This window comes from Lepidochelys kempii, chromosome 2 (genome assembly GCF_965140285.1).
Source record: "Lepidochelys kempii isolate rLepKem1 chromosome 2, rLepKem1.hap1, whole genome shotgun sequence".
NCBI classification, from domain to species: Eukaryota; Metazoa; Chordata; order Testudines; family Cheloniidae; genus Lepidochelys; species Lepidochelys kempii.
The window spans coordinates 208,332,509-208,346,280 of record NC_136381.1 but is presented as its reverse complement, the minus strand read 5'-3'; the positions used below and the strand labels follow the sequence as shown (position 1 = coordinate 208,346,280).

Here is a 13,772-nt window from a genome sequence, read left to right as displayed (position 1 = left end):
AGCGAGGTTACCTTTAGCTTCTTAACCCTTTACAGGTGAGAGGAGCTTTCCCCTGGCCAGGAGGGATTTCAAAGGGGTTTACCCTTCCCTTTATATTTATGACAGGACCTAATCACAGCCACGCCATCAGGGGCTCGTTCACCTGCACATCTACCAATATGATATATGCCATCATGTGCCAGCAATGCCCCTCTGCCATGTACATTGGCCAAACTGGACAGTCTCTATGCAAAAGAATAAATGGACACAAATCTGACATCAGGAATCATAACATTCAAAAACCAATAGGAGAACACTTCAACCTCTCTGGCCACTCAGTAAAAGACTTAAGGGTGGCAATTTTGCAACAGAAAAGCTTCAATAACAGACTCGAGCAAGAAACTGCTAAGTTTGAATTAATATGCAAACTAGATACCATTAACTTGGGTTTGAATAGAGACTGGGAGTGGCTGGGTCATTACACATATTGAATCTATATCCCTATGTTAAGTATCCTCACACCTTGTCAACTGTCTAAATGGGTCATCTTGATTATCACTACAAAAGTTTTTTTTCCTCCCGCTGATAATAGCTTATCTTAATAAATTAGTATCTTACAGTTTGTATGGCAACTTCCACCTTATCTGAATGTGTGTGTGTGTGTGTGTATATATATACACACACGCACACTATATGTTCCATTCTATGCATCCGATGAAGTGAGCTGTAGCCCACAAAAGCTTATGTTCTAATAAATTTGTTCGTATCTAAGGTGCCACAAGTACTCCTGTTCTAAAAGCAGTCTCCTTAGGCATTCCAGCACTTATTTCACCACCCAGACACTAGATGATCACTTTAGATAAGCTATTATCAGCAGGACAGTGGGGTGGGAGGAGGTATTGTTTCATATTCTCTGTGTATATATAAAGCCTGCTGCAGTTTCCACGATATGCATCTGAGGAAGTGAGCTGTAGCTCACGAAAGCTTATGCTCTAATAAATTGGTTAGTCTCTAAGGTGCCACAAGTACTCCTTTTCTTTTTTAGACTTTAAATGGTTATTGAAAACCAGTTTAAACCAGTTCTTCTGATCTCAAGAGATCAGCCACATTGCCAAGTCAATATATAACTCAGATCTTACCCAATAATCATGCTGCTTCCAATCCTTTCATAACTAAAATCTAAAGGTTTAAGAGAAAAGAAGAGAGGTTAAAATGGTATACTCACACAATCATTCCTTTGGATCAGGTTTGTAGCAGTGGTGTTACAGACTGTTGGCTTGAAAAGTCTCTGGTAGCTTCCAAAAGATTGGAAGGTCTTCAGTCCATAGTCAGAGTGCTCCTTTTAGTTATATGTCCAGAGTATTAGAACAGGAAAGAGGCAACATGGAGATGTTCCAGGCGTCTTTTATATCCTCTGTCATGTGGATGGAATTTTACTATCTCAAACAAAGCTCATAGCCTAGTTTATGGAAAGATACTGGCACAAGATGGAGTCCAGGGTCACCTGATTATGTCACATGCCCTTACATGGCTTGCTGACTCACAGGTGCAGCCACTGGCCATTTGGAATCTACAGGAAGATCCATCTGGGCAGAATGAGTTTCTTCAATGGCCCATTGTGAGAGTTAATTGCCTTTTGATGGGCCATCAACACAAAGCTGTCTGTCTTCAATGTAGATTTTACCAGGAGGGTGTTAGCTCAGGAACAAACACATTTGGGATATAGATCTATAGCCAATATTTATAACTTCAGATAAAGTGGTGATACATGGATTTAAAGAAGATAATCATCTTTAATGAATCATAACTTTTCCATTGACTCCTTACATGATATACTTTGTACAAGTTTTGTTGTACTTGTCTAACTGGCAATATTAATGACATAAATGGTTATATTTCAATCATACAGCATCACAAGTGGTATAAGAACCTATATAATAGAACCTACTGACTTCACAAATAGAGCAGCTTGAAATACGTATTGTAAACATTTTCACAGAATTCCCCACTGCCACTCTTATTTTTGAAATTATTTTGTTCAACCCTAGTTCTCATCATAAATGATGGGGTCACCTCATCTTAATGATGTAATAAAATAATTTTTCCTCCAAACTGGTTTGGACATGTTGGTAATGGGTGAAACATGTTATCTTATGTCTGCTTTGAAGGACAACTTTCACCTTCAGAGTATCAAAACACAATATGCTAATCAGTTCCGCCCGCAGGCATGTTAATAAAACCTTTATGTTAAACAACATCATCATATACTATGTATATGCCATATGTTGCAGAAAAAGTATTTTTGGAATATTGTAGAGGTTTTTAAAATATATTGGGACTACATTTTTGTATCTCACTGCTGTGAATTCAACTATACGGACTTTCGGGGCAGGGAAAATAAAACTAAGGCCTTATTTACACAGAAATTGGAACTGAAATAACTAAATTTGTTGTAATTCACTTTTGCTATTTCAGTGAAGGCTTGAGTCTGGACACTCTTATTCCAAAATAAGGCCCTGACCCTGAAATGACTTACACTTATACTTAATCTTGCTATTATGAGTGATTGCATTGAAATCAATGGAACTACTCAGTGTAGTAAAGTTAAGTATGTGTGTAAGCAGGATCGGGACCTAAGAATGTCCACATACAGACTTGTACCTAAATAATTAGAGGTGTGAATTAGGTACAATTTAGTTATTTTGGTTCTAGTTTCCATATGGATAAGGTTCAATTTAATAAACGTGTAAGACTCTCTTCTAAAATTACTAGTAGTATATTTTCTAGATATAACGTGCAGTGACTGGAAAGTCTGATAGCTCAGGAGATTCCAGAGTGAGACGCAAGTGCTGTCCATATCCTTTGGAAGGTACCAATGATGTGGTGGTCTACCCTTTCTAATGGTATAAGCTCCTGTTTTTGGTCTTTAAGTATGTGAAATTGAAACTGAAACCTTTCACTGGTGCACAGATAAATATTGTCCATTGTGGGCTGTGGGTAATCCTGAGGGAGAAATAGCACTCTCTCTCAGGTAGATTTGGAAAGAAAAAGTTGTTTTGAAACTACTCAGAGATTTGGAATGTATTCCCGGAAGAGACTAGGTTAGTGGGTAGAGTGTAGGTGCAATGGTCAGAGGTGCATGCAACATTGTAGAGCCATATGCATTATAACTTAATTTTGGACATGGGCACCACTTCCACATAGGGGTTTGTGTGTAGCTATATAAACTGCATACAACCCAGTCTAGCTTTTCAGCGGTATTCATCTATCCTGAACACATTCACTAATTTTAGAGAAGAACTTAACACCCCCCCCACACACACACAACATAACTCTGACTCCATGAAATCTACCCACACCTAAAGCTTGTATTCTGGAAGGTCGCTCATAGTGTGCGAAGATTTTTCTTTACAACCATGTTCTAGACTAGGTTATCTATAGCATGTTTTAAGACATATTTATGAAAAAAATCCCTATATCAATCCTAATGCAGATGTTCTTTGTCTTATTCCCTAATGTATAATATGATTCCAAAAATAGTTCTGCACTCTAATTCATATCGGTGTGCTTCTTTATGATCCATATTGTGCCTATAGGTATGACCTTATGAATCATGAGAATGGATTATGTAATTTATAGCACAGTTTTATAATTTTGTGAGAAGCAGGGAAAGTCCCACATTACTTTTCATACTATCTGTTTTGCACAGTATTTATTAACATTTAATCTGTCTCAAAAAGTTACTCTAGTGATTTTATACTGTGGCTGGGGGGCAGGTGGGGAGGGAAGGACCCCTTTCTACCCTCCTTAGGGAAGCTGTGCTGGAATCCAGATAACAACAACCCTATGTCATGGTTCTTGCTGGCATGGTTCCAGTTTTAGTGTGGACAAGATCTTGGTAATATTCTGGTATAATTGGACTGAGCATATTATGTGATTCACCAAGTAAGGCTGTAGGCAGTTATGAAATAAGATATCACAATACATTTTGCAAAATGCTTTTCCAGTTCCTGTTTCAGAGCAGGGGGAGGGATAGCTCAGTGGTTTGAGCATTGGCCTGCTAAACCCAGGATTGTGAGTTCAATCTCTTAGGGGGGAAAAAAATTGGGAATTGTGCCTGCTTTGAGCAGGGGGTTGGACCAGATGATCTCCTGAGGTCCCTTCCAACTCTGATATTCTATGATTCTATGAATACTTATAAATTATTGTGCAAAGAAAGTTAATGGGTCAGGTAATCTACTTAATCCAGATCATCCTGGACACAGCAGAAGAGAGTGTCAGGAAGCCATTTGCAGCTCCTCGAGTTTCTGCTTGGCCCCAGCTCCAAGGTTGCAGTTTAGACCCCAGTTTTTGCTGTAGTTCCTCAAAGGACCATCTGTAGCTGGATGGAGTGTATCGTGTCCTCCACTCCCCCAACCCAGGCACACAGGACTGTGCAGAGGCTGCAGGGAGAAAGGCATAGGCAGCACCTACTCCATCTCTGTCTACAAAGGACTCCTGCGTGCCAGAGAAATGCCCATGAGGGAACTTGCACTGTGCCTCCACTCCATTTGTTGACGTTTTCCATCTGAAGTGTATAGTTTTAGGTAGGGGTTCAAGCCACTTGTTTATTCTCTCAGAGACCCCCTAGCTATAACCCTAGGCACCATATTATATAGAACCTGATCTGGCCTGTTCTCTTGTGGCAGAAGGATTACATAGCCCTATTTTACAGTAAGTTAAGGGCTAACTAGTTTTCCCATTTTGTTTTACAGGTTGATTTTTAGCTTCTGTTTTGAGGATGACCCCAAAACATGAAAAACAGGTATGTGACTTTAACGATAATAAATAAATGCCAAGTTTGATGGTGAGTATTGATAGAATTTTACTGTACAAAGCCGTGTAGACTGGAGCTTGGAAGATCATAGGGGCAAGCTAACTTGTTGGGTAACCATTAGAGCAGTGGTGTGCAAACTTTTCCAGTTGTGCCCCCACTCCGCCCCACCATCAACGGAATCTGTCTGTGTCCCCCCTCCATTACTACACAACCAAGGCTTCCTCAGCAGTAGAGCCTGGGCTGAAGGCAGAGCTGGGAATGGGGGAGAAGCTGGGCCTAGAGATGGAGTTGGTCTGGGGCAGAGAGGGAATGAAGGCAGAGCTGGGTTGGGGGTGGAATGGGTCAGGGGGTGGATCTGGCCTGAAGGTGAAGCTGGGCCAGAGGGAGAGCAGGACTAGGGGCTGAATGGGGGTGGTGGCAAAGCTGGGTTTGGGGCATGGCGCTCCCTTCCCGGCCCCCATGGGGGCTCTCCTGGGCCTGGAGGCAGAGCAGGACTGGGGGCTGAACGGGGTTGTGGGAGGAGCGAGGCTGGGGTGGAGAAGGGATGGAAGTGTGGTGCTCCCGCCCCACCCCCTGTGAGGGCTGGCCTGGGTCTGGCCACATGGCACCCTGAACATTCCTCTGTGACCCTCTAGGGGGCATGTCCCACAGTTTGGGGACCATTAGAGCTGAGTGACCAATGGAAAACTGACAATAGAAAAGGGGTATATGGTAGTGGAGGAAGAGGGGGATACATCTGTGAAAGTCCAGGCACCTCAAGAATAAAAAACGAAGGTTTAACCCCCCACCCCAAATAAGCAGTTAAACCAACTATTTGCATACTGTGATATTTAATTGTCAGAGTATATTGAGTAAGCTCTTTTATGAAAGCTTGTAATGCACTGAGCTCAATAGTCACGATGAGATGTGAATACAGGTTACGGTGATGAACGTATGTGTGCGTATTTTTATACATATAATATGATGAAGAAAATTGTAATTGCAACTGTGGTGCAACTTCTTCAGCATCACCTTATAACAGGGCAGTGAAGTTATCAGTTGGAGAGGGGCAACCTCCCCAAAAAGATACAACTGGCTTCAAGCACCTAGCTAATGTTAGCCCAGGAAAAAACAATGAGGAACCATCAGAGCAAATGGGAACAGCTTAAAACTGAAAAGAAAACTTCAGTCTTCAAAAATTAAGATAGGATGGAGCTTTCCCCACTTTAAATATCTATAGTGACTGAAGAAAAAATCCCTGCAAACGCTTTTGAAATGGAAGGTGTTTGAACTGAAGGGTATCCAGATCTTGGTGAAAAAGAGGTGGGAGGCTGTCCAGGAACTCTGGATCCCTCTTATAGCTACAGGTACACGGGGAAACTGTTCGACGGCAGTGGTTCTAATAGTTATTTGTTTGCACCCCTCTTCCATGTGTCTGTAATAATTTACACCCCCAGGTGCCCGGCCAGCAGCCACTGCTCTCCAGTTGCCCAGCTCTGAAGGCAGAGTGGAGAGTGGCAGCTGCTGGCCGGGTGCCCAGCTCTGAAGGCAGAGTGGAGAGTGGCAGCTGCTGGCCGGGTGCCCAGCTCTGAAGGCAGAGTGGCAGCTGCTGGCCGGGTGCCCAGCTCTGAAGGCAGAGTGGCAGCTGCTGGCCGGGTGCCCAGCTCTGAAGGCAGAGTGGCAGCTGCTGGCCGGGTGCCCAGCTCTGAAGGCAGAGTGGCAGCTGCTGGCCGGGTGCCCAGCTCTGAAGGCAGAGTGGCAGCTGCTGGCCGGGTGCCCAGCTCTGAAGGCAGTGCCGCTGCCAGTAGCAGCACAGAAGGAAGGGTGGCGTAGTATGGTATTGCCACCTTTCTCTGCTTCTGCTGGCAGTGATGATGCCTTCAGAGCTGGGCACCTGGCCAGCAGCTGCTATGCTCTGAAGGCAGTGTGGAAGTAAGGTTGATAATATTGCAACCCTCACCCCAATAGGCTTGGGGCCCACTTTTGGGTCAGGATCCCCACTTTGAGAAATGCTGTGTACTTCTGTATACTTTTACCCTACTTTTTTTGTGTAAGAGTACACAAAAGGCCAGATTTTACAGTCCGTGACGTGATTCTCATGGTCATGAATTTGATAGACCCCTATGTACGGGTGTTTTTCTTATTTATTATTAGACATTAAAATGAATTCATAGATTAATTCATGCACACAGCTTTAATTTACAATTAAAATATATATCTATGGTTATGGGTTTGAATGACAACTAATCTATTGGCCCAAACTAAATCAACATTTCTGTTTAATGTGACAGAACAAAAACACAAACCATGAGAAAGTTGAGTTGCTATAACTGAAAAATAAACATAGCAGGCAGTTTTGCTGTACGATTCCTTGGAGATTTATATTGCTTCCATTATTGTGGCTCCTGCCATGAAGTACCATGCTGGTATTTTTTTCTGTTGAGTGGCTTGCCTAATGAGTGTATTTTTAGAGGTACATTATTGAAATATTTCCCTTTTAAACTGATGAACGCTGCAAATTGCATGTTCCCGCTAATGGCTAGTGACTTGAACTATAAGCTCACGCAGGGGGGATCAGAGAGTAAGAATCAGGACTACCCAGGTCTTGGATTGAGGCACACAAGAGTAAGCCAGTGCTCATGCCTGCTGCTCCCTGCACTCAGAGCAGGTAGGTGGGGATTGGGTGGAGTCTTGGCTCTATTTCCAATGCTGTGCAGGTGAACTGGTCTGGGGCACTTGTAATTTGCTGCTGGGATGGGTGCACTGGCATTTTGCTTAGACAAGCCAAGACCAAACTGTTTCATCATAATCAGGGGACTTTTGTGTTATAGAAGAATCCCCAAAAATGATAATGTTTGCTGTGTAGGCAGCTCTTATGCTCCACTGCATTGGCCTAGAACAAAATTGGGAAGCTATGTTTGAAGAGCTATAAATCTCATGCCTGGAATATTGATATAAAGGGGTATGGCTTGCTCAGGAAGGACATGTAGGAGAAAAAAGGGAGGAGGTGTTGCTTTGTACATCAAGAATATATACACTTGTTCTGAGGTTCAGAAAGAGGTGAGAGTCAGACCAGTTGAAAGTGTCTGGGTGAAGATATAAGGGGGGGAAAATAGGGGTGATGTAATGGTAGGAGTCTACTATAGACCACCAAACCAGGAGATGGATGAGGGTTTTCTAGAATAACAAATATCGAAAACACAAGACTTGGTGATAATTGGGGAATTTAACTACCAGATATGTGCTGCAAAAGTAATAAAGCAAAACTCAAAATGTCCAATGAGTTCTTGGAATGTGTTGGTGTCATGGGGACCTGTACTCATCACCGGAGTACCTCCTTCTGGCCATGTCTGGGGAGTAGCTCTGCCAGCCTGAGAGTCTCTTCTTGCAGTTGTTAGGCCCGTCATCTCACGCTCTCGCTCTGTGGCCTTTCTCTTGCTCCTCAGGAGCTGCTACACCTCATCTTCGTGCCTTAGCCCTCCAGCCAGGTCACAGCAGTCCTCCCCATCTGGAGTACTGTCAGTCTTCCACACCGCCCCAGGCAGTCCTTAACTCCACTGCCTTAGCTGAGCCACTCCCTCAGTGACTAGAATGAACGGTCCTAGACAGTCGTCAAATTCATTGACCAGATTGTGCCACTCACTCAGTGGCTGGTAGGGGAACCCAGGCTCATCCCCTATACTGGTTTCAGCCCAGGGGCCCTGTCTCCAGCAGCTAAGGTCAATACTACCACAAACCTTCCTGTCATGCCCCAGAACTAGTTCCTGTGTTGCCTATCCCAAGCTTGCATTGTCTGCCCGACTAGCTAAACCCCTGTCTCTGAGTCTGCTAGACAAACTCTTCCTTGTCCCAGGGAAAGTGACTACAGCTCTCCTCCCTGCAGCCCCCTTTCTGCTACCTGCAGCGCTGTCCTTAGAGGGGTGCAGGGTCCAGGACAAATCAGCCTGTATGGGCTCCCATTAACATTTTTTATACGGGTTAAATCTGGTGTGGGGCGGGGACACCAGTGCCAGGGGGCGAGGGATGATGGAGAGTTGCAGGGTGGCACATGTGCTAGGGGCGAGGGGGCCCCCTATTCTGGTGGGGGGGGGTCCCAGAAAAGGGAGGGATCGGGGTGGAAGGGCAATGGATGGGGTCAGCCTGGCGCTGGTGTGTTCCAGTGGCGCTAGGATGCTGGCGCCTGGTGCAGCGGCGGTTGATGCTGGGAGCCAGCGGGGCTGGGCTGGGGTCACTGCTGGAGACTGAGCCCTGCGATGCCAAGCAAGAAAAAGAAATACAATGTGCTGGAGGGTGCTCCCTGCTGGTGAGTGCAGGCCCGACCCTTGCTTCCAGCGCCAGGCCCCCCGCTGCCAGCCGGCCTGGCCTCCCCAAACTCCTAATCCCACCTCCCAGGCTGGTCTGGCCCCCCAGGCACCCCTAACCTCACCTGACCCAGGCTGACCTAGCGCCCCCACACACACACACTGAAGCGCAGGGCCCGGAGCAGTCGCCCCTATTCGCTGTACCCAAGGGGCGGCTCTGGCTACCAGCTCCGTGGTCTTATAGAAGCCCTGTCTGTTCCCGCACAGGTGAGTGGCCATTAATTAGGGCTCTCCTCTCAAGGTAAATGTCTCACGGTTTGCAGTCTATTAGGTTAATTGCACCCTCTGGCCTATGTTAATCCCTTCAGGGTGAGTGTGGGGAGCACATCTCCATCACAGCTGGGGACAACTTCTTGTTTCAGGTTTCAGAGTGGTAGTCGTGTTAGTCTGTATCAGCAAAAACAACGAGGAGTCCTTGTGGCACCTTAGAGACTAACAAATTTTTTGGGCATAAGCTTTTGTGGGCTAAAACTGACTTCACCTGTGCATCTGATGAAGTGGGTTCTAGCCCACGTAAGCTTATGCCCAGATAAATTTGTTAATCTCTAAGGTGCCACAAGGACTCCTCATTGTTTTTCTTCTTGTTTCAGAAGATGGAGGAAGTAACAAGTGAGGCAGTCATAGATTCTGACCAACAGAGAGGAATTGTTTGCAGATCTGAAGGTGAAAGGCAACATGAGTGAAAGTGATCATGAAATGTCTGAGTTCGAGATTTTAAGGCAAGGAAGAAATGAGAGCATAAGGACATGGGAACCAACTCTGTGGATGCCTTGGGACTGGAGCACCCACAGGGGAAAAATGGTGGGTACTGAGCACTCACCCGTAGCCCCCCATTACCTCACTTTCCCCAGCCCCTCCTATTTGCTGTTGGCCCCCGCTGATCAACAGCTCCCCCTTCCTTCCCAGTGCCTCCTGCCTGCTGCGATCAGCTATTTCGTGGCATGCAGGAGGCGCTTGGAGGGAGTGGGGAGGAACGAGGGCATGGTGTACTTGGGGGAGGGGGCAGAACGGGGCAGGAAGAGATGGGGTGGAAGAGGTAGGGTGGGGGTTGGGACAGAGCTGGTGGGGTCAAGCATGCCCTGGCATATTGGAAATTCGGCGCCTCTGCATAAGGACAATGGACTTCAAAAAAAGCGTACTTTAACAAACTCAGACAACTGGTAGATAAGGTCCCATGGGAAGAAGAACTAAGGGAAAAAGTAGTTCAGGAGAGCTGGCAGTTCCTCAAAGGGACAATATTACAGACAGGACAACAAACTATCCTAATGCGAAGGAAAGATAGGAAGAATAAGAAGAGGCTAATATGGCTTCCACAAGAGCTCTTTAATGACCTCAGAATCAAAAAGGAATCTTACAAAGGGTGGAAACATGAACAAATTGCTAAGGAGGAGTACAAAAGAATAGCACAAGCATGTAAGGACAAATTGAGTTGCACCTAACAAAGGCAGTAAGAAAAGGTTTTATAATTAGGAGTGAGAGAAAGATGTAGGAGAGTGTAGATCCCCTCTTTAGTGGAGCTAATAACAGATGACCGAGAAGGCTGAGGAGTTTAATGCCTATTTTGCTTCAGTCTTCACTAAAAAGGTTAACGGTGACAGATGCTTACACAATTAATACTAACAACAATGTGGAAGGAACACAAACCAGAATAGGGAAAGAACAGGTTAAAGAATATTTAGATAAGTTAGATGTATTCAGGTGGGCAGGATCTGATGATTTGGGGGTCATGGTGGATAATCAGCTGAACATGAACTCCCAGTGTGAATTTATGGCCAAAAGAGCTAATGTGATCCTAGGATACGTAAATAGGGGAATCTTGAGTAGGAGTAGAGAGATTATTTTACCTCTGTATTTGATACTGGTGCAAGCACTGCTGGAATACTGTGTCCAGTTCTGGTGCCCACAATTCAAGAAGGATGTTGATAAATTGGAGAGGGTTCGGAGAAGAGCCATGAGAATGAGTAAAGGATTAGAAACAATGCCTTATAGTGATAGACTCAGGGAGCTCAGTCTATTTAGCTTAACAGAGAAGGTTAAGGGGTGACTTGATTAGTCTGTAAGTACCTACATGGGGAACAAATGTTTGATAATGGGCTTTTCAGTCTATCAGAGAAAGGTATAACATGATCCAATGGCTGGAAGTTCAAGCTAGACAAATTCAGACTGTGAATAAGGTATACAGTTTTAATGGTAAAAGTAAAAACAAAAACAAAAAAACCACCAATGGAACAATTTACCGAGGATTGTGGTGGATTCTCCATTATTGGAAATTTAAAAATTAAGATTTGAAGTTTTTCTAAAATATATGTTCCAGGAATAATTTTGGGGAAGTTTTATGGACTGTATTATACAGGAGTTCAGTCTAGATGATCACAATGCTTCCTTTTGGCCTTGAAATCTATGAAATTCACTCTAGGGTATTTAAAGACCTAGCTGAAGCAATCTTGGAACCATTAATGATTACCTTCGAGAACTCCTGGAGGATGGTTAAGGTCCCAAGGACTGGAGAAGAACAAACATAGTTGTGACATATCCAGGGTACAATCCAGACTAATGAGTAGCTATGTCCCCCTGCCCTCTAACGTGGGGTGCCCTTTACACTGCTTTGCTGTTGTAGCCTCCAGTCTGGACTGCTCACAAATAGGCCTCCAGCATGTAAGTCACTCCCAGTTTTGTGTGTGTGTGTGTGTGCTGCAGCCAGCCACACATTGACTCTTACCCATTTTGTTTATACTGCAGGGTGACTCCAACACACTCCGAGTCTTAGATTTCCCCACAGAAATGTATGTCCTGTACTGCCCTGCCCTCACCTGAACAGTACAAGCTTATAAAATGTCTGTCATTTAATTAATAGAAATGGAGTTTCCCGGACACTTCAATTCAAACACGCTGGATTAGATAAAACAATAAAACAAGTTCATTAACTACGGAGAGAGAGAGATTTTAAGTGAGTACAAGTAATGAGGCATAAAAGTCAAAAATGGTTACAAGCAAAATAAAGATAAAACACAATTGGTGCCTAACTTAACAAACTATATTAAATTCAAAGCAAGGTTTTCTCACCACATGCTTTAGTAGATTACTGGCCATACTCTTAGGTCAGGACTTCTCTCCCTGTCCAGTGCTGCTTCCTTTGTCCTTCAGGTTCTGTGGGCAGAGAGCGAGAGAGAGGGGGGCACTCTTGGGGTATCTCCCCTTTCTCTCTATAGTCCTCTTCCCCACTTTGAGAAGCCTCTCCAGCTGGGAGCATGGTGACAGGCAGTCTGTGTGGATGGGAACCCTATGCTGTTTCTTTGCTAAGATGTAAATTTTTTTGTGCCCTGTTTCCTATCAAAGAAAGGCCATTTAGCAGGTAATGGCCCATTGGCCTTGTTTACACCTGGCTGAGGTGCCAGCTTGACTTTGTCTCTGAGGAACTGGTTTGGCCACTACCCAGACTTGGAACATGTGTTAGAAACACCATACAGTGGAATTTTATAATTTTACATTAAACAGTGTTGCCACACATATTTTACCAGAACAATAATGACCAGCATTATTGACCATAATGACCAAAACTGTAAATTTTCAAATGATACCTCAGAAGGCATACCTTGCACAAAGACTTACAATAGTGTGCAAGGGGTGAATACAGGGGTACAGTCTGTCACAGTAGATTCTGTCTTTAAAAAGGGAAACAAAAAGGACCAGGGAATTATAGGTCAGGCAGCCTAACTTCTATACCCAGAAAGATACTGCAACAAATTATAACAATACGTTTGTGATCACCTAGAGAATAATAGGCCAACATTGATTTGTCAAGAACAAATCATGCCAAACCAACCTAATTTTCTTCTTTGACAGGGTTACTGGCCTACTTGATGGGGAAGCAGTAAATATGATATATCTTGATTTTTAGTAAGGTTTTTGATACGGTCCCACATCACATTCTCATAAGCAAACTAAGGAAGTATGATCAGATATAATTACTATAAAGTGAGTGCACAACTGGTTGGAAGACCATACTCCTAGAGTAATTATCGGTGGTTCACCCTCTGACTGGGAGGATGTATCCAGAGAGGTCCTACAGAGATCTTTCTTTGGTCTGGTACTATTCAATATTTTCATTAATGATTTAGATAATGGAGTGGAAAGCATACTTATAAAATTTGTGGATGACACCAAGCTAGGAGGGGTGGCAAGCACTTTAGAGGACAGGACTGGAATTCAAAATGATCTTGTTAAGTTGGAGAATTGGTCTGAAACTCAAGATGAACATGAATAAAAACAAGTGAAAAGTACTAGAATCAGGAAAGAAAAAGCAAATGCATAAGTACAAAAATGGGGAATGACTGGCTAGGCAGTAGTATTGCATAAAGGATCTGGGATTTATAGGGGATCCGAAATTGGATATGAGTCTACAATGTGATGCAGTTTCAAAAAAGACTAATATTCTGCTAGGGTCTACTAGCAGGAATGTTGTATGCAAGACTAGAGGTAATTGTTGTGCTCTACTCTGAACTGGTGAGGCCTCAGCTGGAGTATTGTGTCAAGTTTTGTGTACCACACTTTAAGGAAGATATGGACAAACTGCGGAGTCCAGAAGAGAGCAACAAAAATGATAAAAGGTTTAGAAAGGTATGACCTATGAGGAAAGG

General features: G+C 44.0%; 1 protein-coding gene across 4 annotated transcripts in view; it reads left to right on the top strand.

Moving 5' to 3' along the window:
- The window catches only part of SNX10 (sorting nexin 10), a 66,441-nt gene that overhangs the window by 25,693 nt on the left and 26,976 nt on the right, over positions 1 to 13,772 (top strand). For 2 of the 4 annotated variants that reach the window (XM_073333653.2, XM_073333652.2), the window contains exons 2-3: positions 4,734 to 4,783; positions 9,726 to 9,936. In XM_073333653.2, the coding sequence (XP_073189754.1) occupies positions 9,811 to 9,936 (126 nt within the window). In that variant the 5' untranslated portion in view covers positions 4,734 to 4,783; positions 9,726 to 9,810. The remainder of the gene's footprint in view (positions 1 to 4,733; positions 4,784 to 9,725; positions 9,937 to 13,772) is intronic. The other 2 variants (XM_078851767.1, XM_073333654.2) reach the window with 1 other exon arrangement.